At 38.3% G+C, this 27,718-nt stretch overlaps 2 protein-coding genes across 6 annotated transcripts in view; one reads left to right on the top strand and one right to left on the bottom strand.

Annotated features, from left to right (window-relative positions):
• The window catches only part of LOC137381393 (vacuolar protein sorting-associated protein 26B-like), a 34,833-nt gene extending 9,137 nt beyond the window's left edge, over positions 1 to 25,696 (top strand). The window contains exons 2-6 of the mRNA XM_068053922.1: positions 5,058 to 5,214; positions 8,363 to 8,527; positions 14,817 to 14,992; positions 17,989 to 18,131; positions 20,523 to 25,696. Coding sequence (XP_067910023.1) covers positions 5,058 to 5,214; positions 8,363 to 8,527; positions 14,817 to 14,992; positions 17,989 to 18,131; positions 20,523 to 20,660 — 779 coding nt within the window. The 3' untranslated portion in view covers positions 20,661 to 25,696. The remainder of the gene's footprint in view (positions 1 to 5,057; positions 5,215 to 8,362; positions 8,528 to 14,816; positions 14,993 to 17,988; positions 18,132 to 20,522) is intronic.
• thyn1 (thymocyte nuclear protein 1) overlaps positions 24,962 to 27,718 on the bottom strand; it is a 33,806-nt gene continuing 31,049 nt past the window's right edge. For 4 of the 5 annotated variants that reach the window (XM_068053927.1, XM_068053924.1, XM_068053923.1 and 1 more), the window contains exon 8: positions 24,964 to 27,353. In XM_068053927.1, the coding sequence (XP_067910028.1) occupies positions 27,307 to 27,353 (47 nt within the window). In that variant the 3' untranslated portion in view covers positions 24,964 to 27,306. Of the gene's footprint in view, positions 27,354 to 27,718 lie in introns of all 5 variants that reach the window. The other variant, XM_068053928.1, reaches the window with a different exon arrangement.

Below are 27,718 nucleotides of genomic sequence, written 5' to 3' on the forward strand. Positions count from 1 at the left end.
TGTCGTCCTGTAATCTAAGACTTTCACCTCACTATTTACAACACCAATTTTCATGTCATCTGCGAACTGACTGATCATACCTCCTATATTCACTTCTAAATCATTAATGTACACTACAAACAGCAAGGGTCCGAGTACCGATCCCTGCGGTACATCCCTGGTCACAGGCTTCCACTCGCAAAGTTGTGATTGTATAAAGTGTGATGGATTCCAGGACTTGTGGTTACATTTTCATTCAATCCTGAGGGAACAATTATCTCACGCAATCCATTTAACCAAACTTCTGCATTAGTTATTTGAAAGTTCGAGTTAATATATTGCACTGTGCGTCATGTACACTTTGTACCGTACTTGTGTTCAATAACACCATGGTGGACAAAGCCCAGTGATAGTTAGTTATAATCTTTACTGAAGCCAAGTGTTCCACACAACGCAATAGTATTAAAGGCTTGACTGATTAACTAAGAACATAGAACAGTACAGCACAGTCCAGGCCCTTCGGCCCACGATGTTGTGCCGAACCTTTAACCTACTCTAAGATCAAACTAACTACCTACCCTTCATTCTACTATCATCCATGTACCTATCCAAGAGTCGCTTAAATGTCCCTAATGTATCTGCTTCTACTACCACCGTTGGCAGCGCATTCCATGCACCCACCACTCTCTGTGTAAAGAACCTACCTCTGACATCTCCCCGAAACCTTCCTCCAATCACCTTAAAATTATGCCCTCTGGTGATGGCCCTTTCCACCCTGGGAAAAAGTCTCTGGCTATCCACTCTATCTATGCCTCTCATCATCTTGTACCCCTCTATCAAGTCACCTTTCATCCTTCTTCGCTCCAATGAGAAAAGCCCTAGCTCCCTCAATCTTCATGAATTACTTATAAACAAACTTGTTTATTTTACATCATGTAAGTACTGAAGAAGCCTGATATTGCAGCATTTTGAAGAGCTTCTGTGCTTTATTGCTCCGTTTCTAAACTCGATTGAAACATAAAATAGCCCACCTCTATCTCCTGGTAGCTGTTTCAAAAGTAGCATTGACAAAGGCCTGGGAAGATGTTTATTCTGCAGCTTGTTCTAAAATTTTGGACAGTTGCACTTGGGTAGGAACTAGTTTGCACGTGGAGGACGGGGTGGTGAAGGGCGAAAAATGTTGATGCTGGCTCCCCTCTTCAATGTTGGGCAAACTGTAATATCAAGGCATTTGTAGCAAAACATTTTTTAATTATGTAGATATGGTTTTATCTGTATCATCTCATTCAGCACCTAATCTGTAAAAAGTCAATATTACATCAACGAAACAGATAATTGGTTGAAAGTTTAAATCCATTTGGCTGCAAATCAGTTATACTTTTTTCCTGGTTAATGGTATTTGCAGATTCATGCATAGTTGTGAGTTGGATCTGTTGCCTTCTATTTCTGAAAGAGCCATTAATAATTCCAGCAATCAAAAAGAATACTGCATTGCCAATGTAACCTTGCTACTGCCTAAGTTACTGCAGCAGTTCTGTTTTAAAAGTTATGATGTGTGTATTTAAAATTACAATATTGTGTTCATTTTAGACTTTGCAAATATAAACTTTGGGAAGAAAATCTTTGCGACTGTACTGATATCGCACCAGAGGTTGTTACATAAGTGATAATTTAGGTACCTGTACAACTTGAGGGCCTAGTACACCAAAGTATATCTGAGAGATTCTTCAGTACTGATGAACAAATTATGTATTGAGCATGTCCTTGTATTTGGTTGGAGCAGATTTATTTTCAATTTGGGTTCCCAAAGTGTGTTATATTGAGAATTTTATGCTGTACACCTGTTTATATGTAAAAGTTATTCTGTCTAGAGTAAGATGTACTTTCCTTTGCCTCCCCTGTTGATAACTACACTGGCCCTATTTCTGGATACTGCAATACTGTAAATTATCTTCACTACCAGTAAACAGTTAAGTGCCTTGTTTCTGCTCAGGTTTACTAACCAACAATAACAGCAAAATGTGTTGATTATGTAATGATAGCTGAGCTTCTCATAACTCAAGACTTACACCTTGGAACTCAAACCTTGAAGCTCAATAATGAGATACCATTCCAGAATTGTTTCTGTGATGCAGTCTTTCCTAAAAATCTGAAAAAAACTATCTGCTTCATTGTAAACTTCTTGCAACCTTTCGTTGATGGCCAAAACATGGGCTTAGAACTCTATCATAAGCTCTGCTTAATTTGGATGAGGATGAAAAGGGGACAATTTTAAAAATAAAATTGATAAAATTGTATTAGTATCGACCAACAAAACTGTTGAAATTGCTGATTTTTTTTTTTGTTCCCCTGAAATTTATTTGCAGTAAAAAAAAAATTTCTATTCCTTTCTACACTTCACAAGTAGGTTGAAGTTTTGCAATATTATGAATAGATTCATATGAAATGTATTTGTGTATTTAACAAAAATATGATCTGTAACACTCTTACAGATATTGCTTGGCACAATTTCATATCATTTGTGTGGTAACTGATTACCGGGGAGGGTATTACATTAAAAAAAATGTCAGTAATGTAAACATGTATTTATTGCCTGATACTAAATATTATTAAAGCCAAGTGCATGAAAATATTGGCTCATTGACATTGATTCAAGTTGGTGGAAGGCTAACAAAGAAATAATAGTGTTGGAAAACCTGTTGCATGACCCTTCACCATATTGGAAATTTTACTCTGAACATTGGGACTGAACTCTGTGACACAGATGTGATTTTCATTTTAATTTCTTCTAATCATTCACAGGATGTGGGCAGTACTGGCAAGGCCAGCATTTGTTGATCATCCTTAATTGTCCTTCAGAAAGTGCTGGTGAGCTGCCTTGAACTGTTGCAATCTGTGTGCTGAAGGTACCCAGGGACAATGGAGGAACATTGGTATATTTCCAAACCATGATAGTGTATTACTTGGTAGTTATCAATGTTCAATTTAAAAGGAACTAGCACTTATACAAATTCTCCATGCACTCCAAAAAAAAAAAAAGTTTATGTTGGTGGTGTTCCTATGTACCTGCTGCCCTTGTCCTTTTAGGTGGTAGAGGTCATAGGTTTGGGAGGTGCTGCTTAAGTTGTAGTAGGTATACATTACCATCATTGTGCACTGATGGTAGAGTGAGTGTTTAAGATGTTGGATTGGTTTACAGTCAAGCAGACTGCTTTTTCCTGGGTGGTGGTGAGCTGCTTGAGTGTTAGAGCTGTACTCATCAGGCAAATATATTCCATCACACTCCTGACTTGTGCCTTGTAGGTGCTGAACAGGCTTTGGGGAATCAGGAGGTGAGCCATTCATTGCAGAATGCCCAACCTGTTCTAGTAGCCACAGTATTTATGTGCCTGGATGGTAATGTGGAGAATTTGATGATGGTAATGCCATTGTATGTCGAGGGGAGGTGCTTAGACTCTTCCTTGTTGGAGATGGTCATTGTTTGGCACCGAATGTCATTTGTCACTTATCAGTCCAAGCTTGAATGTTGTCCATGTCTTGCTGCATGTGGACACAGACTAATTCGTTATTTGAAGAATTGCAAATGGAACTGAACGCTGCAATTATCAGCAAACATTCCCACCTCTGACCTTGTGATGGAGGGAAAGTCATTGAAGCAACTGAAGATGGTTGGGCCCAGTACACTGCCCCGAGGAACTCCTGCAGTGATGTGCAGGACTGAGATGGTTGGCCTCTAACAACCACAACCATCTTTCTTCGTGTTAGGTATGACTCCAGCCAGAGTTTTCCATCCCGATTCCCATTGGCTTCAATTTTACTTGAGCTCTGTGGTGCCACATTTGGACAAAATACTGTCATGATGTCAAGAGCAGTCACTCTCACAACACTTCAGGAGTTCATCTGTTTTGTCCATGTTTGGACTGAGGCTGTAATGAGGTGTGAAGCTTAATGGTCCTGGCAGAATCCAAACTGACTATCAGTTAGCATGCTATTGATATGTAATTACTGTTAAATAGCATTGTCAAAGATATCATCCATCACTTGACTGATTAATTGAGAGTATTCTTGATGGGGTGGTAACTGGCTGGATTTGGATTTGCCCTGTTCTTGTGGACAGGACGTACCTGGGCACTTTTCCGCTTTTTTTAAGTTAGATGCCAGTTTTATAGTTGTACAGGAACAGCTTGGCTAGAGACACTAGTTTAATTGCAGTGAATAGGTTAGTTGCAGGATTGTGACCATCTGGGAGACATCTGATCTGATTGAAAATGCATGATTTTGTGACTCTTCTGTAGGCGAAGAAAAACAAATGCTTTTTCAAGGTATAAAAGTGCAAACTTAGCAAGGTGTAGACAGTGAGATTCTGAGATTCAAATCAATATGAAATGCTTGTACAATTTTAACTGATCTCTGTTTTTGTGCAATTCAGTGCAGTATTCAGAACATTTGTGGGGTCTAGATCTTCATCATTGTGGAATGAATATTGGTAAGAGGTATTTATTTGTTGAATGATAAAATCACTGGTTGAAGAAGGAGGTAGGATTTGAAATAAAATTGAATTTGAGAAAAGCAGATTTACTGTGTTAACCATAAGAAATGTTGCACAGGATTAAAGTATTATTTGTATACAGTTTTGTTTTTCCCCGTGCTATGCGCTTGAACCTCTGCTTTGAAGGTACTTGAGATTCCCCAAACTGAAGTTTTTCACACAGCCTGTTTATCAGGATCATTTGGTAGTGGCACTTGAAGTGGGATAGCAAATTGGGAAAAATCGTTTTTTTTAAAAAATACTTTATATAAATGTGAAACCCCAAAAGCCTGCCAGTATTTTTTTGACCAGATTCACTGAAGAATGTCTCCTCTGTTGAGGCTAAGAGTCATGACGATGCTGCTGAATTGTATCTCAGCAGACTGGGTAATGTAAAAGAAGGAAATTGGAAAAACTCTTACTAACTTGATCTCAGATTTTCATAGCATAATATTAGTGACTGTCAGAGACAAGCACAGTGCTTGGAGAAAAAAGATTTTTGTTTGAACACTTGTAAGATATATGACAATGTTGTGCTTTCTTTTAACAGAGTTGTACTATGACCGAGGGAATCATCATGAGTTTGTATCTCTGGTAAAAGACCTGGCCCGACCTGGTGAGATAACACAATCTCAGACATTTGACTTTGAATTTACACATGTAGAAAAGCCTTACGAGTCATACACCGGCCAGAATGTGAAGTTACGGTAAGTCCTGACTGTCAGAATCTTGTACTCTTGTGATGGCTCTAAAGAATGTAAGCTGGAACTAAAAAGCATAATGTGTTAAAGATCTGTTTATGCATTATTTCCTTGGGGAGAGGGTGGGGGAGGGTACGAGAGAGAGTCCAGCACAAGGGAGCATAACCTTAAAATCAGACGGAGGCCATTCAGGAGTTATGTTAGAAAGCACTTCTTCATACAAATGGTAGTAGAAATCTGGAACACTCTTTTCCCCCAAAAAGCTGTCAAGGCTAGGTCAATTGAAAATGTCAAAACTGAGATGACAGACTTTTGTTTGGCAGGGGCATTAAGGGTTACGGAACCAAGGCAGTTAGATGGATTTAAATTACAGATACAACCATGATCAAATTGGAATAGAGTCAAGGGGCTAAATGGCCTACTCCTGTTCTATGTCCCTCATTCTACTTTCATGGTTTAACTTGGAATTCTTGCTCCCAGTTTATACTTGCTATACTGTTTACTAGCATAAGCACCATATTTTTTTTTGACTTGGAATTATATTGCTGTTTCTTCACTGTTGCTGATTCAAAAACCTGGAATGCTCTTCCCTAACAGCACAGATGGATTGCAGCGGTTCAAGAAAGCGGCTCATCTCCACCTTTTCAAGGGCAACTAGGGATGGACAACAAATGTTGGCCTTGCCTGTGATACCCACATCCCATGAAAGAATAAAAACAATCCGAGCAGCTCCAAGTATTTCCAGTTGCCTCAGGCCATACTTAATTACTGGCCTTAAAGAGACGGTCAGTTTAGCTTTGAACTTGACAATTATACCCCAGAAAATGTAAGCAATGCCAGGAGAGAGCCATTTGTAATCATAAAGAAGTTATTGGAACTGTAATTTTATTCAGGGAAGCAAATAGTATAAAGTATTTGGTTGCTACAAAAGGCCTAAATGATGTATAGTTGCCCAGTCAATGTCTGACAAGCTTTGTATAGATATGCAGTATAAATTGTTGGAATGTTGCCATGACATTTCAGATAATAGTAGACATCTTTTAACACAAGTGTTCTCTTAATCCAATTTCTCTGTTATGGCCAAACCAGATGTGTGAGGCACCCTTTTCCTTGCATCAACACAAGGTACAAATTTCTCTACTGGCATTTATTGCACAGATAAAACATTTCCTTGTGCAAAAGACAGAATTAATTTGGAACTTCTGTAACTTTCCAGGAAATGCTCTTGAACATCTTTAACCATAGCTAACAGTTTTCTAGTGTTGTGCAAACAGTTGTATTTGATTAAATTGGTTTAGGCTGTATTTGATCAGGTAATTGCTATCTACACATTAGGGCTGTGATGAAACATGATATGGTTGTTTGAGAGAACAGACTCTGCAAAAGAAGTACTGTATTATACAGTATGTTCCTCTTAACTGGAATTCAAATTTTATATGAATTGAAATCTTGCAACAACAAAAAAATCTCCTTGAATATTTTGTTTAAAACTGCTTAATTTGAACTCCAGGGTAATTTTGAAGCGAAAACAACAGTAACAGGAGTAAATGTGCCATTAGCTGGGCAACTGTTAAAGATCATTAAAATCATTTTTTTCAGTTGTTTTCGTGTCGAAAACCGAGGGACAAAAATTGGAGCCCCCAAAATATAAATTCAGAGAAAGCCAGTAAAACGTTAAGCTAAATGATGATCCACAATTCTTTACACAATTATTTGCAATGCCTGCTTGAAAAATGATCTTGCATTTATGTCCACTAGTTACTGATTCACCAACCAATGAAAATAGGTTGAGTTGTTAGACAGTGAATGAATAATAAATAACACATCCAAGTCATTCCCAAGATTCTGCTGGGATGGAAAATCCTGGCTAATCTTTCAGTGTTTACCTTCATAATTTTTGAAACCTCTTAGCCTTCACTGTTTCACTGACTAAAGCCTGGAATTTTTTGCCTTTCTTAATATCTATAGCATCTCATTTTTGGTATCAGTTTTAGTGAATCTCTACCATACCCTTTCAATTGCTCCAATATCTTTTCTATCATGGAATGCCTGGCGATGCATGAAATGCACTCTGTAGTCTAATTACTGTTGAACAAATTCAGCATAATCTTGTTTTATTCAATGCCCTCATGTATATGAATGAACACAGACCTTTTTTATAAGAAGCGCTCTGCAGGTTCTTGAATGAGCATAATCGGATACAGCAACATCAGGCAGGAACAGGAATAGACCACTCTGCCCCTATAGCCTATTCCACCATTCAGTTAGATCATGTGTGATTTGCACCTCAACTCTATTTCCCTGTCATTCTCCACAAAAATTTATGGGAGGCTTTTCACTCTGTTTTTTCAGCTAAATTAAAACTAAAGTACTATTACTAGACCTATTAATTGTAGGGGTGCCAGAGCATTGTAAAAAAAAAAAAAATCAAATTGAATTCCTCACTTATTTGTGGGATACTCTTAATCATTATCTCATAGCTGCCAGTGCCATCTTGGTGTTATGCAGCTTAAAATGCTCTCTGCAAACTCAACTAAAGATTTCAATGGAGAAAATTTGTAATCATACTGGTTACTTTTTTATGGTTGAGTATACAAGTTTCACATGCCTATCAATGCTTTGTTGTGAAGGAGTAGGAAAATGTTTTGAACATAGATTTAACAAGTGAAATGCGATAGTGATATTCATGTAAATTTTAGCGCACTGTCAAAAAGCATAGATAAGTGGTTTAATACTCTATTTTTATTCCTAGTTTACAGTAATGAAATTAGAACAGTTATACCCTTGGCCTTGCAAACAGGATTTTGCCAGTTGACAGTATCATTATGGTACTAGATTACCAACCCAGAGGTTGTCAGTTCATTTCAATAAACTTGTTTATTTGTATCTGTACCCCTGGTCAAGCCTGCACAGGACTCCTGTATGCCCCCCCCAAATCACCATTAGGACTGCAGTGGTTTAAGGAGGAGGCCCACCATCACCACCTCAAGACAACTAGATTGGCAATAAATGAGGCCTTGCCTGTGACTGTCATGTTATGAACCAAATAAAATTAGAAATGGTAGTGAATGTCAGCACAGGAAAGATTTCAAGTCAACTTAACTATTTTTTTAAAGAAAAGCTCACATTTCTTTTTTGTTTCCCTTGAATTCAGATACTTTCTAAGAGCAACCATCAGCCGTAGGTTGAATGATATTACAAAGGAGATGGACATTGTCGTTCACACCCTCAGTACCTACCCTGAGATGAACTCATCCATCAAAATGGAAGTTGGGATTGAAGACTGCCTACACATTGAATTTGAATACAACAAGTCAAAGTATGTACAGTGAAATCCTGTTGTAGGCTGTAGTTTGGGACAGATGGAAAAAAAGCTGCATATAACCAGACTTGCACCTGAGAAGTATATTGTTACTGACTGGGTCTGGAACAAGACTGGAACTTGTTTAACCGGCATCTGTTTATATCTAAGTTCCATTGATGTGAGATCTACTTCAGTCACCTCATCAATTTAATGCATGGCTCTAAATCCAGGTTCAAGTTATGTATGCAACAAATGCAGACAGATGCTGGAGTTAACATTGCCACCCTGGGAAGTTAGGAGGAAAGCAGCTGTGGTACTTCTTTCCGATTGCTAGGTGGATATTGAATGAGAAAAAGATCAGGTTCGGTTGTGATTCCACCACCCACCCCCCCCCCCCCCACGTCACCCCAGGTTAGAGTAGCCACTTCCAATGGCTCATATGGTCTGTTGAGGTCAAGTCAGAAGCCTAACTATAAATGTGGTAGCAAATCCTAACATGACTTTTGAGTACTGCACATAATTTAAGATATAACATGAGAGACTTTGGGTGAGATTTTAACCTACTCGAAACCCATTCACTTGCAGAGTTAAAGGTAGGCCCTTAGACTCAATAATTAAGTAGTTGAAAATTTCTCTCCCCACGTGCAGCAGCCATATGCTCATCTACAGATCTGGATATATGCAGTTTTTTTTTTAGAATTGTTCTGCATACAAGAGGATTTCACTGTTTGTGGATTTGACTGTAGTTGAAATGATGTACATCCATGCAATACTGAAGAAGCATCAAAGAGTCTGGGGTCCAATTCTCAGTAGGATGCATGGGGTAATTCTAACTTTGGGTGATATGGAAATAGCCATCCATGATACAGCCTGCCTGATTTTTCTTTTCCATTAAAGTCAGTGGAATGTAGAATCGGGCGAGGCTTAGAATGGGTAGTCAATTTGATATTGCCATCATCCAAAGTTAAAATTACCCCCTTTGTCTGTCCATATCTGGATAATGAACTGACAAATCCCTTGAAGCTCCAAGCAAACTATAATCTGTCTTTAACAGAAGTGATACTGCCTCTTACATAGATTTACTAGACTGTAAATGTAAACTTTATAGCAGTAACTGGTGGTTCAAGACATTAAGTATTAGTACATCAAGTGTCCTAAGCCCAACCATCTTCAGCTGCTTCTTCAATGACCTTCCCTCCTTTATAAGTTCAGAAGTGGTGATGTTCGCTGATGATTGCACAGTACCATTCACGAATCCTCCGATACTGAAGCAGTCCGATACTGAATGCAGCAAGATCTGGATAACATTCAGACTTGGTCTGATAAGTGGCAAGTAACATTTGCACCACGCAAGTGTGAAGCAATGACCATCTCCTCCTTGACATTCAATAGCATTACCATCGCTGAATTTCCCCCACCATCGACATCCTGGGGGATAGCATTGACCAGAAAATTAACTGGACCAGCCATATAGGCACTGTGGCCACAAGAGCAAGGCAAAGGCTAGGAATTCTGTGGCAAGTAACTCACTTCCTAACTCCCCAAAGCCTGTCCACCACCTACAAGGCACAAGTCAGAAATGTGATGGAATATGAGTGCAGCTCTAACAATACTCAAGCTTGACACCATCCAGGTCAATGCCTATTTGATTGGCACCCCACCTGCCACCTTAAACATTCACACCCTCCTCCACCGGCACACAGTGACAGCAGTGTGTACCATATACAAGATGCAAAAATTCACCAAGTCTGCTTCGACAGCACCTTTTCAACCTGCAACCTCTACCACATAGAAGGACAAGGGCAGCAGATGCATGGGAACACCACTATCTATAAGTTGCACTCCAAGTCACACATCATCCTGACTTGGACCTATATCAATGTTCCTTCACTGTCGTTGGGTCAAAAACCTGGAACTCACTTCCTAACAGCACTGTGGGTGTACCTACACCAGAGGGACTGCTGTGGTTCAAGAAGGTGTCTCTCCACCACCACTTCGGCAATTAGGGATGGGCAACAAATGCTGGCCTTGCCCACAATGCTCACATCCCATAAAAGAATCTCCACTCTGCTGAGATCCCAGTCTTGGTTGCTGTGGATGCTGAGCTGAGCGTGAGGAAAACCACCAGTTGCTGTTTTATACATGAAAACAAGACTTGAAAACTTGCATTTATATAGCATGTTTCACAACCACTGGACATCTCAAAGTTCTTTATAGCCAATGAAGTACTTTTGAAACATAATCACTTGTCATTTACGAAATCAAGTGATTCGTGACAACGCAGCCAGCCGCTGACGTCATCAGACTGCTTAGATGCGCACATGCGCAAACACGCTCCTGTTCTCTGCGCATGCGCTGCATTCCACATGGCCAGGACAGGTTGACGCATGCGCAGATGACGTCATCGCATAACGCGGGGTAGCTGGTGGGGGACAGCGGGGCGGGGGAAAACGGGGAGAGAGTGGCCGAAGACCTTGGTGGTGGCGGGTGCATCTCCTCACCGCTCGCTTGCTTCTCCCCCACCTGATCGCGTTCTCCGGCCATTGTGTGCTGCCATGTGTTTACGTTGCCTTTGTGTGATTATTTGAGCAGTGCCACCTTTAGTCCTGGCAGCTGCCTGAATGTCGCAGAGTGTGATGTTTTAGAGGCACAGGCTGCATTTGCGCATGTGCCAGTGCAGCGCCACCTAATGGTTGCGTTGTCAGCAAATGCAGCCGAACCTTGTAACTCTAAGGCAAGAGCGCCACCCACTGAGCCATGGCTGGCATGCATGCTAATGACTGCCTAAGTCACAGTGTACACAGAGTCCTAGGAATAGCTCAACTTGTGTTTCCTCAGTGACTGGAAATTGTCTAGCACAGCAGTAGAAAAAATTGTTATATTTTCCAAGCAAATTGTGTTTAAAAGATTTCTCAGCCCTGTTAGGAACAACAAAATAAAACCGAAGCTGCCTGCTTCACTGTTTTCACCCGTAGCTTGATGGGTGGTGTTGAATCTTTCCCTGGTTCACAAAAACTAGTAGTAGTAGTTTAATGAAGAGGAACTATGTGCTGCTCAATGAATCTGTTAGCTTAAATGTAATGAACGTATCTGTAAACCTATTGATGTCTCAGTCATATTTTGTTCTATTTTATTCTTATTGCTTAGTTCAGGTTCTATCAGAAATGGATGCAAGAGCTGAATGCCAGAGGAGAGCTGAGAATAGCTGCCTATGGCATCAAGGAGCCTGAATAAAAATATGGTTTATAGGTGTTAAGGAGAAAACTGTCAGGCTGGAGTTAGACTTGAAGTAAAGAAAGGTGGTTATGATTTTTGGAGGCCAGTCATCAAGTATAAAACATCACTGCAAAAGGTGTCCCTAGCACAATCATCCTTAGCTGCTTCATCATTGACCTTCCCTCTATTATGAGGTCACTTCATTTCTGATTTCCCATTGCTGAGTTCCATTCAATTCTTGATAAAGAAACTTATACAAACCTACAATAGAACTTGAACAACAGGTTTCGGTTAATGAGTGGCATCATTTAAGTGCCAGGTAATGACTACCTCCAACAAGCTCCCCAACCTTCAGCAGCACCGTTATTACCAAGCTCCCCACCGTGAATGTCCTGGGGATCGTCATTGATCTGGAACTTGACTTGACCAGCCATAGCAACATTGTGGTTGCAAGAGCAAGGCAGATGCTTTGTGATGAGCGGCTCACCTCCCAACCCTTCAAAGCTTCACCCCAATCTACAAGGCTCAATTCAGCAATGTGATGGATTACACGCTACTCACCTGGGTGCGGCCACAACAAACAAGAAACTGAACCCCATTTAGAAATGAGCAGTCTCATTAGTCAACACTCCTGCCGCTAGAATTTGTATCTACCCCTCCACCAGTCTCACACTGTGGTTGCCATATATGTTTGAAGAATGAACTGCAGCAACTTGCCAGCAGCTACCGGTCTCATGAGTGCTACTACCAAGAATAAGAGCAACAGGATCATGAGAGCACCATTAATTTCAGGTTTCCCTCTGCAACACTCACCATCCTAACACTTGGACTTATACTGCCACTATTCCTTTGTCGCTTGCTCAAAATCCTGGAATTCCCTACCTAACACCATTGTGGGTGTGTCATCCGAGCCAGTACTGTAACAGATCAAAGAGAGGGCCCACCACCACCACTTCCTTAGGGATGGGCAATAAAAGTGTAGCATTGAGAATGCCACCCACATAGGTGGAATTTGAGAGTCATGAGGAATATTCTGTACAAAATGTCTGCTTCTTTTGTGTACATGACCTGTAGTTTCAAAGTAAAAGTGACACAGTTCAATAGAATATACTTCCCATTAATTTTAGTTTAAAATGTCAACTTTATTCATGCTGTATGCTTAGTGAAAATCTATACAGTTGAATTTTCTTCCCTTCTAAATGGGTAGTTTAATTATGTCTACTTCAAAATATACCATGCTTTCATCATTTTCTTACAGGGAACATTATTTTGCTAGTTGTTTAGCTATTATGGAACTTAAAACATATTGTTGTCCCAGGAACTGTATGCTCTCTTCCCAGGCTGGTGTACAGATATGGCAAATTAAATTTCTTCATTTTTTAATGTCTTGCTGAAGTGAAGCTTACAGTGGTCCACTGCGTGGAGCTTGCATTGATAAATTTGTTCACATTGTAGGCTTTAAAAATAAGATTTGACTTTGCTTTCACATCTTTTTAAATGTATTTTTGGGATTTAAAAATTATCCAGTTTTAAAAATGTATGTGTGTATGAGATACTATGATGTAGCAATACACAACTGAAGTGCATTTTACAGGAGAAAATTCACAAGAACTTCGGGCAAGTGAATTAGCACTTTTACAAATGAAGTACTGGTGCAATATTGTGTTCTTTCTATGGATTTGCTGTAACTACAACTCTTTAAATTCCTTAAGAATTAAAATTTGCTAATTTTTTTTTTAGTAGACCACTATTGGTGGCTCCCATTTGATGATGCAGCATGAGGATCTGCTCTCCTGTTAGTTGTTAAGTGTTCTCATGACAAAACTGGAATGCTGTCCCTGCATGTGGTGCTTAGTTGATCATTTTACGTGTGCAATTTTTAGTTTCACTTGTGTGAAAAATCAAAGAGAAGGACTGAAAGTCTAAGATATATGATTTAGTATAGTTGTAGCTGTATGATCGTGCACACTTCAGCATAGCTAGTAAAACGTAATCTTTACCAAATATTGCCTAATTTTGTGTTTGTGCTGGATCTCCTCTGTGCTTTTCAACACCTTTTTATATTCGAATGTTTTGTCTTGGCATATTAGTCCATAGTTTTGCTAGTTGGCCATTGTCAGACAGGTTAATTTAAAACAAAATGTTCATTTTAGTTTTTCCTACTTCTTTTGAAGTGGAATTCTCTTTGCAGTCTTCAAAGAATTAAATGACCTCCGAAGACTTTTCAAGGTCCACTGAAAGAATTAAACCCCTCTTTCCTTTCACTGCAGTACAAAATGTACGGTCAAGGTTAATTCTAGATTAAAACCACACTTAGAACAACTCTGTAAGTCAGCATTTGTTCATTTATCTTTCTTAATTAGAGGGGTTTGTGTAACCCCAGATGTATCTATTTCAGCCTTAGCTTTCAGTGTAATACTCTGTAGAGTTTTGTACAGTTCTGTATTTCAGCAGCCGAACAGGAACTGACGATAGAGATGTTCATCCAGAAGTTTAGGCTGCTTTTGAACCAAGTTCCCAAAGGTGACGGGTCAGTGTACTGCACTGCACCATCCAGTCCCTTTTTTTTTGAAAGGACATAATAATGCAACTTTCAATTATTTCAAAGGCATGAGATAATCTTTTTTCTGGCAAATAATTGCATTTAAAAGGAATTCAGTATAATGCAATTCCACATCTGAAGATAGCAGTACTAATGAATCAAAAGATGTTCTTTGGATCTTTGCACTGTTCCAATTTTATAAGTGCACTCAAATTCTTAGCAAGCGTGTTGTGGGAAAAAATGTGAATGTATGTGGTGTATGTATTCTGAAAGCTGAAAGGTCTTGCGCTGCTTAGTGTTAAACTGTTGAATTGTCTTGCCACTTCTGTGCCACCTTGTTTTACATTTTGGTTCAGAGAATGTTGCTTGAAAATTGTTTTCTGGTTTCATATATTTTATCATCTTACGATATATTTTCCTATAAACTTCTAGTGCAGAAGTGAAGATATTTTGAAATCAACAGAGGAAATCCAGTGCTCCAGGGTTATATACCATGAAAGTAACAATGTCTGATTATACAAGTCCTGATGTCTCTCCTAATTCTAGGTACCATTTGAAGGATGTAATTGTGGGAAAGATCTATTTCTTATTGGTTCGAATCAAGATCAAGCATATGGAGATTGACATCATAAAAAGGGAAACCACAGGAACTGGACCAAATGTGTTTCATGAAAATGACACAATAGCAAAGTATGAAATAATGGATGGAGCCCCAGTCCGAGGTGTGTAGTGAAGCTCTTGAGCGAAACATTTTTTGTATTTTGTCCACAACAATAGAGCAACAAAACTTGTCTGTCTTGCTTTTTTATTTCTGGCCATCTCATTTGAGCAGTCATATCTTGCTTGTACTGAATTTAATACAATTTGGCCGATTGTGTGATAAGACAACTGGGATGACTCATTTTAAAATGTTTCAGATCTTTTTTCGACATTACAAAGAACCGTACAGCACAGGAACAGGCCATTCGGCCCTCCAAGCCTGCGCCGATCTTGATGCCTGCCTATACTAAAACCTTCTGCACTTCCGGGAACCGTATCTCTCTATTCCCATCCTATTCACGTATTCGTCAAGATGCCTCTTAAACGTCTCTATCGTACCTGCTTCCACCACCTCCCCCGGCAGCAAGTTCCAGGCACTCACCACCCTCTGTGTAAAGAACTTGCCTCGCACATCCCCTCTAAACTCTGCCCCTTGTATCTTAAACCTGTGTCCCCTAGTAACTGACTCTTCCACCCTGGGAAAAAGCTTCTGACTGTCCACGCCACTCATAACTTTGTAAACCTCTATCATGTCGCCCCTCCACCTCTGTCGTTCCAGTGAAAACAATACGAGTTTATCCAACCTCTCCTCATAGCTAATACCCTCCAGAGCAGGCAACATCTTGGTAAACCTCTTCTGTACCCTCTCCAAAGCCTCCACGTCCTTCTGGTAGTGTGGCGACCAGAATTGCATGCAATATTCTAAGTGTGGCCTAACTAAAGTTCTGTACAGCTGCAGCATGACTTGCCAATTTTTATACTCTATGCCCCGACCGATGAAGGCAAGCATGCCGTATGCCTTCTTGACTACTTTATCCACCTGCGTTGCCGCTTTCAGTGACCTGTGGACCTGTATGCCCAGATCTCTCTGCCTGTCAATACTCCTAAGGGTTTTGCCATTTACTGTATACTTTCCACCTGCATTAGACCTTCCAAAATGCATTACCTAAAATTCCACCAGCTGCCATGGTGGGATTTGAACCAATGTCTCCAGGCCATTAGCCTGGACCTCTCGATTACTAGTCTAGTGACATTTCTACTGTGCCACCGTCTCCCCGGCTTAGTTTTTATTCCTTTTTTTAGTATTTTTTTATGTTAGTATTTGCTCTTAAGTTTAGTGTTTTCCTTTCAATTCCTATCAAAAATAAAGAACCACTGAGAGCAAATAGCTGTTTTCAATCTTTTTAAAAAATAAATCTAGTATTTCACTGGATTGAAGAAATTCAAGGGGGATTATGGCTGTGTAGTCCAATTATAGGGTCAGTGTCTGGGTCATATTCTGCATTGGAGGTCTGATGACTAGAGTCCAACAGGGCTCCGTGTTGGGATTGGTATGCTTCAACATTTTGGAGATAATTTGAAGTGGATTCTGCATCCCAAAAGCAGATGACACCCAAATAGCATGGGTAATTAATATAGTGGAGGATGCACGTGAACTGGGAGTGGTGGAGGGGAAAGATTTGAAAGGTGGGTAGGCAATTCCAGATGTAGTTTAATATAAATAAGTGTTTTTTATTTTTCATTCTTTGGATGTGCGCAGCGCTGGCAAAGCCAGCATTTACTATCTACTCCTAGTGCCCAAATCAGTTTGATACAACTGAGTGAACTTCCACGGACAATTAAGAGGCAACCACATTGGTAAGAGATTGGAATTATATATAGGCTAGACTGGGTAAGGATGGCAGGTCTTCTTCCCTATAGGACATTCGTGAACCAATTGGATTTTTATGACAATCTGACAACTTTGTGGTTACATTTACTACTTCCACCTTTTTATTAAAAGTTTTTTTTTCTAAAACTGAATTCAAGTTCAAACAACCATTGAACTTGCATTCTTTGGTTTATTATTTGCCAGACCTCTGGATTTACTGGTTCTGTAAGCTTAACTACACTGTTGTAGTCTGAAATCATTATTGTCACACCTCTGGTATATTGAAGATAAATCATCCTTTTGAAGGATGGATGCCTAAATCAATACAGAATATTTTAAATAGGATCCATGCAAGCTCAATAATTGTTCATTTTGACTTTGAGATCCACAAAAAAATTTTTTATTGTATAAGAATCACTTATGAGCTAGCAATGAATATTCTAAAGTGGCAATGGGAACAAAATGGATTGTAAATTGATGTTGCTAGATGGCTGAGGGGTAATTGCATCAAATAATGTGTTGAGCAATGCAGACCAAACCCATCACATTTGATCTCTAGTCTACATTGAGACAAACTTATTTGAGTTGGGATGGGAAACAAGGATTTACAGCTGGCCATTGCCTTCCAAAGCTAAGGAGAGAAACCAGGCAGGATTCCCCCTCCACTTAATGCTACTAATCCCTGATGGAGGTGTGGATATCTGGAAAGGACTATTTACTGTTCAGATTCTCTGATAAAGAATGGATACTTGGGTGAAGTGCAGGAATGCCATCACTGTCTAGAGAACTATACTCCGTATTAACCACCACCTTGAGAAAATATATACAGTAGTTCCTGACCTCTTCAGCACCACCATATATGGCAGTACTACATTCATAAGCACAAGCAGATAGACATGGCTAGATCAGTTGAAAAGGGATGGACTTAAGGTCAAATACCCTTAAAAATGCTTGTGTTCATAAATGTGATAAATTATGTTTGTAAACCCACATCTTCTCACTTTGTTGCGCACTGTATTGGTGCATTTAATCACTTGTAATGTTTGAGTGATACTGATGCAATTTTGTATCAAACAGCATAGAGAATTGTGATCAGTTTTCTGCCAGTTGAACAAGTAACAAGACACCATTCATATCACATTGGATCAAAACCAGAAAAGCTGCACTGCAATAAACTGAGGATCAAGGCTGAAGTATCTCTTGCTGCTGCCTCCTATTTATTACATTGTAAAAGGAAAAATATTGATTATAATAATTTTGGTTAAATTCAGTTTCTACAAAGTTTTTTTTAATCATTATTCCTTTTAGGTGAGTCCATTCCTATCAGACTTTTCCTGGCTGGCTATGAGTTGACTCCAACTATGAGGGATATCAACAAGAAGTTCTCTGTACGGTACTACCTCAATCTTGTTCTTATTGATGAGGAGGAAAGGAGATATTTCAAACAGCAGGTAAATACTAGCTATGTAGTTATTGAATGATGAACGTGTGCTTTAACTTCTACCCCTTCTATTAGCATACCCAATTTATATTGGCAGGCATTGCAGAATTAATCCATAATTTGAATCTGATTTGCCACTGTCATTTCTTTAAATGGCTTTTTACATACTCTGAAGTGGTGGGCTTTCCACAGGTAAAAGGACTGTTTCGCCACTTGTTGTCAGTCACGGCAGCAGTGGTTGAAAACTATGACTATCACTGGCTATCTCAGGGAGTGCTCACAACAGTTTTATTTGCACTTGCTGTATTTCTTCTACAAGGTGAAGCTATTTTGGAGACTGGCGTGTTTTTAAAAAAGGTCTGCACGTGCGTAAGATGTTGCATGTATGTACGCAGTTCTTAAAACATTCCTTCCCCCACCCCACCCCCTGCAACCACAAACCATATTTTGGGAGATGCACTACACTTTTGTAAATCTAACAAAAACCACCACAATGCTTGTAGCTTTAAATGGATAAGGCAGGAGACACATGGCAGTAAAAGTGAGCAACATTCATATTTCCTGGTTGTCATTTCAACTTCCTGCTATTAAACTGCTTTTAGATATAAATAGACTTTTGAAGACCACTCTAAATGTAAGTGTGATGTTTGATTTAGATTCAGACAAATCTTAGCCTCAGTATGGATAAAATGTCACAATCAATTTTGTACTACGTTTACAATGACTTTTTATTGATAATTAATAAGCTTCTTTAGTCCAAAATTAGCCTGCTGAAAATACAAAATAACCTATTTCTAAACTAATGTTTTAATGTATAGGATCTCTACATTCTTAAATAAAGACCAATAAAAAAAAATCGATTTAACCATGTTCACTGCCTTTTAGAATGGACCTGAATTACTTGTGTGGTTTAGAGATCGGTTGATGTTGCCTTTGTGTTGTACAACCACTTCCTGAAGGGGTCTATAGGACTAGTTGTATCTCTGGGCTTCTGAGAAATGCCCCTTTGGGATATCTACAACGGGCAAATCTACTTTGAAATGGCTTAAGCAAGCTAACTTGTTTTAAAAGCTCGAGGCTCAGCTTGGCAGGTGTAGCTTTTTTCATCAGGTAGGTGCCACTGACTTTGTGGCTTTTGTCAGCAGCAAAGCAAAAGAATTACTGTGCTACCTGCTTACCATGGAGGGTTCTTTTTAAATTTATGTAAATTAAATGCAAGCCATAGACTTCATTGTGAATGGAGGATGTTGTAATATGGTCATTTTCACCTTATTTTTCTGAAAATAGAACTGGAAATGATGCTGCAACCATTGGAGTATTCACAATGTTGCCTTTGGACAGATTATGCTGTGTTCAGAAATCAGTTGGTAATCATTATAAATTTATCTGCTAGGGAATCTATTGTTTTGCTTGTGTTTTGAATTCCACTAAAGATCCTACTCTATAGCTACCCTATAGAACTTTTGCAAAGTGTGCCTATTTTAACATAAGTTAAAGAGCCTGATAAGGTTATCATACCCATCAATGCACTCTCCATTAGAGCAGATTTCATGCACCACCCTCACCAATCACTGATGGTGTTAATTCCTGGGGAGAAAAATACTGCCAGGCTTTCAGTGACAGTGGTTACCCATGACTCATCAAACATACTTCTCTAACCACCTCATTTCTCCTCCACTGTCTCCTGGGTAAGCTGTTATCTTTATGAAGTTATATCCCAACTTTTCTTGCCTAAGCTGGAATCAATTTCTCGCTGACCTAGAGCTTGAATGTCTCTCTGGAATCCAGTTTATCTGTTTCCTATCAGAATGCAATATCTTACAATCACCTCTCAACATTTTTTTTTCCGATTGTAAATATCTCTGTCATATGTTGCACATATCGCATCAACACAATCCCATTTATCAACTTAATTGCCCTAGGGACATTCTCCAAGTACAGGATGTCCCCTCAGTTGGAAGATATCCAGAACTGTACATAGGAGACAAACAGACCACTGCTGTGAACTAGAATTGTGAAAAGTAATTTGTAGTTTAGCTACCAGAGCTTTCTTTATTTGTGGGGAAATGCAACACTACAGACTGGCTATCTCAGCAGCACATGATTCGGGACATTTGACGTGATTTTATTTGAGTAAACTTGATTTTGTTCCCATGTTAAATGAAGCTTCTACCAAGTTGTTTTGGGATATTTGGGAGGAAGCAACGCTATTCAGAGAAAACTGCCTCTATCTTTAATATTAGTGACATTTATTCTTGTATATGTTAATGTTCTCCAGTAAGTTCTTCAAAAGTCCTTTTCCTAGAAGCACAACATTATTTTAACATCATGAAACGTTGGTGACAGAAATCTGCTTGTATGCTTTGTGTTACCATCCTGATTCTTTTTTTTTATTTTACAGGAAATCACTTTATGGCGAAAAGGGGATATTGTTCGAAAGAGTATGTCTCACCAGGCAGCCATTGCATCACAACGTTATGAAGGCTCAGCAAATACCGAAAACAAACCCGTGGTACAAAATCAGGTTGCAGATAACTAGGGCACTTTTCTGTCAGAATCTAGGCAGCTAGATTAATAACATAACGTACAAAAAAAAAATCAATTTCAAAGAAATGAGTGTGTTTCAAGTTAATCCAGTTCCCTTCAGAAGACTTCTTTGGGACAATAGAAGATGGGACTGAAATTTAAAGGGCAGCCTTTGTGTTTAACATTGAGTTATTCCAGAGTTTTTATTTTACTTTATAAACATGTGATGGAGCATTCAATACCAGACGAAGCTTACAGAGTCAACGAGTCCAGGTTCTGGTATTGTATTGCTGTTCAGGCAGATGCAGATTTTGACCTATCATGAAGAGCACCTGAATCCAGCACTGGTTTACCAGCTTTTCAACCAGTCTTTTCTGTATGAAAAACTAGCCATTTTCTTTTTAAAAGTTTTAACATTGGGTTAATCCTATTTTGATCCAGCATTGGTATTTGCCTACCCATCCCAAATTCCACTGAATTCTGTTTTACACTCCACATCTCATACCAAATTCAACCATTATTGTCCACCCCACCTCCCCGTAAACCAACCCTAGCACATACAATATAATAATTATGCTTTTAAACTGAAACTTCCATTCTTGATGCATGCAATATCATTGGGTGTTTCCACATATTTGTCCAAAATGTATCTGTGCTCTAAACATGGTGCATTTGAAAGATGGGGATATGCTTTGAGTAAACATTACATGAATGGAAATTATTTTTAAGCATAAAGACGTTCAGAGTATAGAATTGCAGAATATTGAAGATCAGAAGGAGGACATTTGGCCCATCGTGTCTCTGCTGGCTCTTTGAAAGAGCTATCCAATTAGTCTCTCTCCCCTGCTTTTTCTCCACAGCCCTGTTTTTTTTCTCACATTTAAGTATTTATCAAATTCCCTCTTGTCAGTTACTATTGAATCTGCATTCCAGGACAGGCAGTGAATTCCCTATCACAATACACTGTGGGTGGGGAGAAAAGAGTTCTCGTCTCACATTTTGTACTGAAAATAGTTTTGAGTACTCAACCACAAATGGATTCGTGTGCTTTTTTTCCCAGTATAAATATAGAAAAATGTGGTTATACATAAAATTTCAATGATCTAAAAATAGTTTGAGTAGAGAATCTCAACACTCCCATTTTTCTCTGTCAAAATCATGATCAAACTTTCATGTCGCCATCTTCCAATATGCCTTTCTTATTCTGCAGACATTTCACTCCAAGCAGGAAAGTTTGACAAAATATGTATATTTGTCAAGATATAAATTCAAGATTGAGTAGGCTCAAAGAAGCAGGAATGCTGAAGTAATGTGGGATTTTCATCTGAGAACTAATGTCCATTTTACACCAAGGCAATGCTTTTAGTGTCTGTAGTAAATAGCAGGCTCTATTTATAAGCAGGGATTAGACAATGAAGTGAAATTTAAAGCTGCAATAGATTAGTGTTCAACATCCTAAAATTTGCCCTCTGTGAAACAGTATCATATTTCATTCAATGTAACCACTTTAAAATTAGCTAAAATATTTGCAGATGGGAAAGATGGAAACTGTTTCAAACCACACCAAACAATCTAAAATAGTGTTAATTATGACTTTCTATCGCTAGCAACTACTTTAAAAATCCAAGGTGATCTAAAAGAGCAAGTAGCCCTGCAGGGCATTTCTTAAAGGACAGATGATCTAAAGCCATTACTCAAAATGCACTCTGGGAAAAATTATGCAGTATTAATGATTGCCATGAGGTACTCATTCTTAAACCCAAATGAGTAATTGATTTTATAAATGGCATACTCTATTTTTGTTAATGGCTGTATCTAGTTTAATATGAGATGGTGGTTTGTTCCATTCGTGTTCCCTTTCTTTGCTTAAAGAAAGGATCTTTATAATCATGAAAGCTTTGTGGAAAATGAAACTGTGATCTAATAACCTTAATAGGTATTACATTAATTTCAATTAGACTTACAAACACAAATGTTTCCTCTAGTCTCAGTTAACAGTTCAAGATGCTGCTTGACATTTCAACTGTCATTCAGATTTAGGAGTTCCATTAGTTCTCAGCTATGTATGACCTTTGCTAACCATCTGCCCAAGAGAAAGGAAATGAGCAAAGTGCCACCTTAAATTAAAAAGGGAACCACTTGGCAACTGATAATGGGCAGGTGCACCTCTTGATTCCTAATATAGAGCCACATTGATCAGAAAGTCAGTAGCCTAGTTTGGAGACATGGTTTTGGGAAAGAAAGTTGGGTATTGGCTAGAAATTTGATATTTTCTTTGGGGGTGGGGAGGGGAGAATGATATAAATAGTGTAATAACTGTCACAGCTGCAGTAAACTTTCTGTATGGGAAAATATTTTTTCCATTCTTCCTGTTGTATACTGTAGCTTTAAATATCTTTCATTGCATTTCTAGACAAAATCCCTTGCATGTTCAATATCAGTCTGTCTAGTAGTATAGAAGGCATCATGAGTGTCTTCAGACATTTTTATATGTAAACTGAATTACAAACCAATGGCTTTGTCTTAATATTAGGGTGCAATTTGAAGTGAAAATATTTGAATGTGTCTCAGCAATGAAGTATCTATCAAAAAGATCTTTCAGTATTTTTTAAATCGCCATACATTTTCTGATTAGCAAAAGAAGCAATTATTGTAGGTTTTGTTCTGAAGTCTAAATTATACAAGTCTACTAACCTGGAGGACTTGCTCTGTTTCACCATTAACAGCAGAAGATTACTTCAATATTCCAGAGTCATAATTAATTTTTCAGGTAGTTGGAAATACCATAAGTTATCAGCTACCTTGTTTTTGTTGCATCAATAAGACTTCATGTCACTTCAATTTAAAACAATCCCAATTTATTACTAACACTTCGTTGGAGATTCTTGCCTGAAATGTTTTATTTTCTCAAACTGTCTCGTGGATTACTGATATTCTAGGATCCAGGAAGGGACTCCAATTAAGTACTTCCAATTGGACAAACCTTAGGAAATAATTTGTTTTTTTCTTTCTCGCGTGAAGGATGCATTATTGTACATTGGGTTTCTTAATTTTTAATTAAAATGTTGGCCTGTTTCATATTGAATATAAAATTATGGAGGTGGCAGTGGGGAGACTGTAGGATAGTGGTCATATCACTGGACTAAATCCAGAGGCCCAGGCTAATGCCCTGGGGAAACTGGTTCCAATTCCACCATGGCAGCTGTCAGAATTTAAATTCAATTAATTTTTAAAAATCTGGATTTGAAAGCTCGTCTTAGTGCCATGAAGCTGTCATCGATTGTCATTTTTTTTTTAAAAACCTATCTGGTTCATAGATTTCCTTCCCTGAAGGACAATATCCATCCTTACCCGGTCTGGTCTACATGTGACTCCAGGCAATGTGGTTGTCTCTTAGCTCCCCTCTGAAATGGCCCAGCAAGCCACTCAGTTTAAGGGAAATTGAGGAAAAGCAATAAATGCTGACCTTGCCAGCGCTGCCCATAAGTCATGAAAGAATTTTAAAAAGTCACAAGTAAAGGATACATTTGCCTAGGATTTTTCTTGAGAATGACAGATGGTCATGTATCAGCTACTCTGGACTAATGAAGCCAGTAGCACAAAGCTGGTGGGAGTGAGGTGGGGTGGGTGTTGGCAGGTGAACAGTGAGATAGAAAATATAATTTTGCCCAGTACTTCATCTACCAGGTAGAAATGATCAGATACCCGCCACATAGCCATTCTTTAAAGGAGGAAATAGTAATGGCACATTCCATGTAAGGGAAGGAGAGGAAAGAGAAATTTAGTTGATGCCCTCACTGCTTTTGTGTATTTATTTCTGCTTATACCATTTTGTCCAGCAAAATATCCGCCAGCATATCTCATTACATTTTGTTTTCCATTGAGATGTGGACAATTCTAATGCACAAACAAACCAATAAAGCTTATGTGACAGCACGCTGTTAAGGCAATCTGCGTGCTCTGCACGGTTTTGCCTGTTTCCTTTGCTTCTATAATGTGGAGGTATTATTCTCTAGGAAGCTTTCGTGCTTTGAAATTAACTTTCAAGGACGACATTTGGACATTGAGACTATTGGAAAGAATAACATTTGTTGAAACAAATTATAAAATGCCTTGATAATCTTAGTGGAAAAGAATGTCATTAATAATTTTTCCTGGAGTTTTATTTTCAATTATCCAGGTCAGCGATGCCTTGTCTTAACTCCATTTGCGATACTGCTATCTTAGTTTTATGGTTTACAAAAATTTTAAGAGGGAGAAGAAAGGCAGAATGTATTAAGTTTAAGTAGAGTTTTTTTAAATGAGGAAGAGTATATATGTATTGTGATATGGAGAACAATTTTATTCCTCCAAATAGAACAGAAAATAAGGATAAACTATCATGACGAAGGCTTTCAGTTGTCAAGCAACCTTCACATTAATTACATTCTCCAGTTTTGTAATGAAATCATTGACCAGGAGCTCTTGCATTGGACTGTACTCAACCAGAAAGTCATATGGCCAGGTGATGAGCTACCTTGACATTCAAACGCATCTGTTTTCAGTTTGAAATTTTGCGGCAGAAACTGGTATCAGCTATTTCCTTAATCATCTACCAGAGAATACTCAAAGCCGTTGAGAAGTTCTGTCCTGACTGAAGATAGAGAACTCCAAGAAAACAGCTTTCAAGAGGGTGAAAAAAATCATGTGACAGCTTAGCTTTTTATAGTAACTGGTTACTGTAAAGGAATTTTGTCAACATCTTTGTGAAACTGCCATCATTGGAAAGATGTCTGCCTGTTTTGTGTCAGCCAGCTTGAAATAGCTTCACATAAAATTGTACATGTATATAAATATTTGTTTTGAAAGGGCACAAAAGGCTATAGTTAACTGTTTTAGATGGAACATTACTTTTATTATACATGCACAATTAGTTATTTGAAAATTTATTTTAAAAAATACCTTAACTAGTTTGCAAGTATGAAACCTCCATGTGAGAAAGAAAGCAGATTTGTACATTTTCTTCCTATGATATACTGGATTTTACAAAATATAGTTGTCAAACATGAATGTTGTTCTGCCTTTTATTCCTTTAGTATTGCCTTTTACGATGGTCTAGTAAAGTAACAGTAAAGCTGACCCCTTTGCTTTCTATAGTTGGCTCCAAGCAGAGGTGTAGTGTGGTGATGGGCCATATAGCTTATTTTTTTAAACAATGTGATTGCAATAGTGGTGTAACTTACCAAAGCCTTAAGCCACTTTGCAACAAAATAGTGGGACTTAAGTTTGAATGTTCTTTTTGATATCCATTGGTGCCGCTGGAGAGCATAAAGAAGTAGTCAACCATTTCCTCAGACAAGAATAAATCTGACACGTAGGCAGGTCGCTTACCTGCACCACCTAGTATTCTGGTTTCAAACCACCTGCTTGGCTGGGTAGGTTATTTGGTACAGGGAGCTCGACTGAGGTGATAAAAGCCATTTTTGTCCTCCACTAGCTATTCTGTCATACATATTCATGTCAGCACTATTTGCATTCTATATTAAAACTTGGTGGTTTTAGAAACTTAATATTTAACAGGCAAGTTACTGTAAAATGTAGAGAATCAATTTTACTAAAATCAAAATATAACAATGTAAAACAGTAATCACCACCTTAAGCAACATCAATATTATAATGCACTTGAAGGACTTAATACTTAAATCAAGATATTAGAGGTTATGCCAATTTCTACTCATCTACATGATTTTGTACATGGTATAAAAAGTACTAAACTATAAACCGATGGTTCTTATTGTAAAGATGTATTCCCTCTACAGTAGTAAGTTAAGCTGTTAGTGTCCCTCATCTGTTCTGAGAACAGAACTCTACTGTATCTTTGAGCATTAAATGCACCAAAATAAATGCCATCAATAGTTTTTCTTAAACTTATGACAGGAATTTAAATAAAGGCAGAAATAATGAATACATTTTAAAAACAAAAATTATGTTCCAAGAGTTTGAAGGACACATTTTCAAGTTAACAAGTTATGTTTGAAATTCAGGAGTTTTTCTGGCAGTCAGCAGAGTAAAATTAAACAGTGTATAACAATGGTTAAATAGCTAATACTTCCCTCAGGCTGCCTTTATCTGCAAGTGGAACTGAAGACCGTAATCCTGAAATTAGGCACTGCAGGTAATGTCAAAATGAGCAATATAGTTTAAAGACTACAACAAAAAATGGAGTATTAACTACTGAAAAATAAAGTTCAGTGAGTTTGGCCCACCAAACATTCATCCAGTCTTTTGCAAATGTCTTGACAAGTTATGTGGTTTATGGCTATGTGGCAAGTCTCCGATTTCTTTTTCTGAAAAAGATACAACTTATACAGCTTTTTGCATATGGAACTGAAAAATAAATGCAAACAGTGTAAAGAATTCAAAAAAGAAATAAATACATTCATTACTGTATCTGTCCCTGTTTAAAATAGCAGTGAAGAAAACATGCTGACTACATAAATCCAGAACAATCTCCACTTGCAATTAAGCAACCCCACTCATTTAGAATCCTGACACCACCCCCAAAAAAAAAAAAATTGCTTTAGATAGACAGCCAAAGTAGATTCAGTTTGCCCTAAATGCAACTGGTAACTGGAATGCTGAAGATCTTTAATGACTCTTCCAACTGCATCCTCTTCCATTTAAACTGGCTTTTGGTCTTCAAGGCTCAGGACAAAGTCAAACTCAGCTGATAAAATAAAAAAATACAGCTTTTAAAATGGATTCATTTAATCAATCCTTGTAATCGACTGCTTTATCAGAAAGCCTTACCATTAAATGTCATAGGGGGGAAAAAAGGCATTCATAGTAAAATGACAAGCATATTGATATTTAAAATGACTCAATTAATATAACCAGCTTCATGAGCTTCTGTCAAGGATACAAGGCATAAATGGTGAAGGAAGACATGATGACACCTCACATTGCAGTTACGAAGAGAATAGTACTGCTTCAAATAATGGTGTCTCCTTTACTCTGGCTAACTGCCCTGTGGGAAGATACTTATCAAAACTCCATAAAAAACAAACTAAATGTAGACCGTCAGAGATTTGT

Source organism: Heterodontus francisci, chromosome 22 (assembly GCF_036365525.1).
Source record: "Heterodontus francisci isolate sHetFra1 chromosome 22, sHetFra1.hap1, whole genome shotgun sequence".
Taxonomy (NCBI): domain Eukaryota; kingdom Metazoa; phylum Chordata; class Chondrichthyes; order Heterodontiformes; family Heterodontidae; genus Heterodontus; species Heterodontus francisci.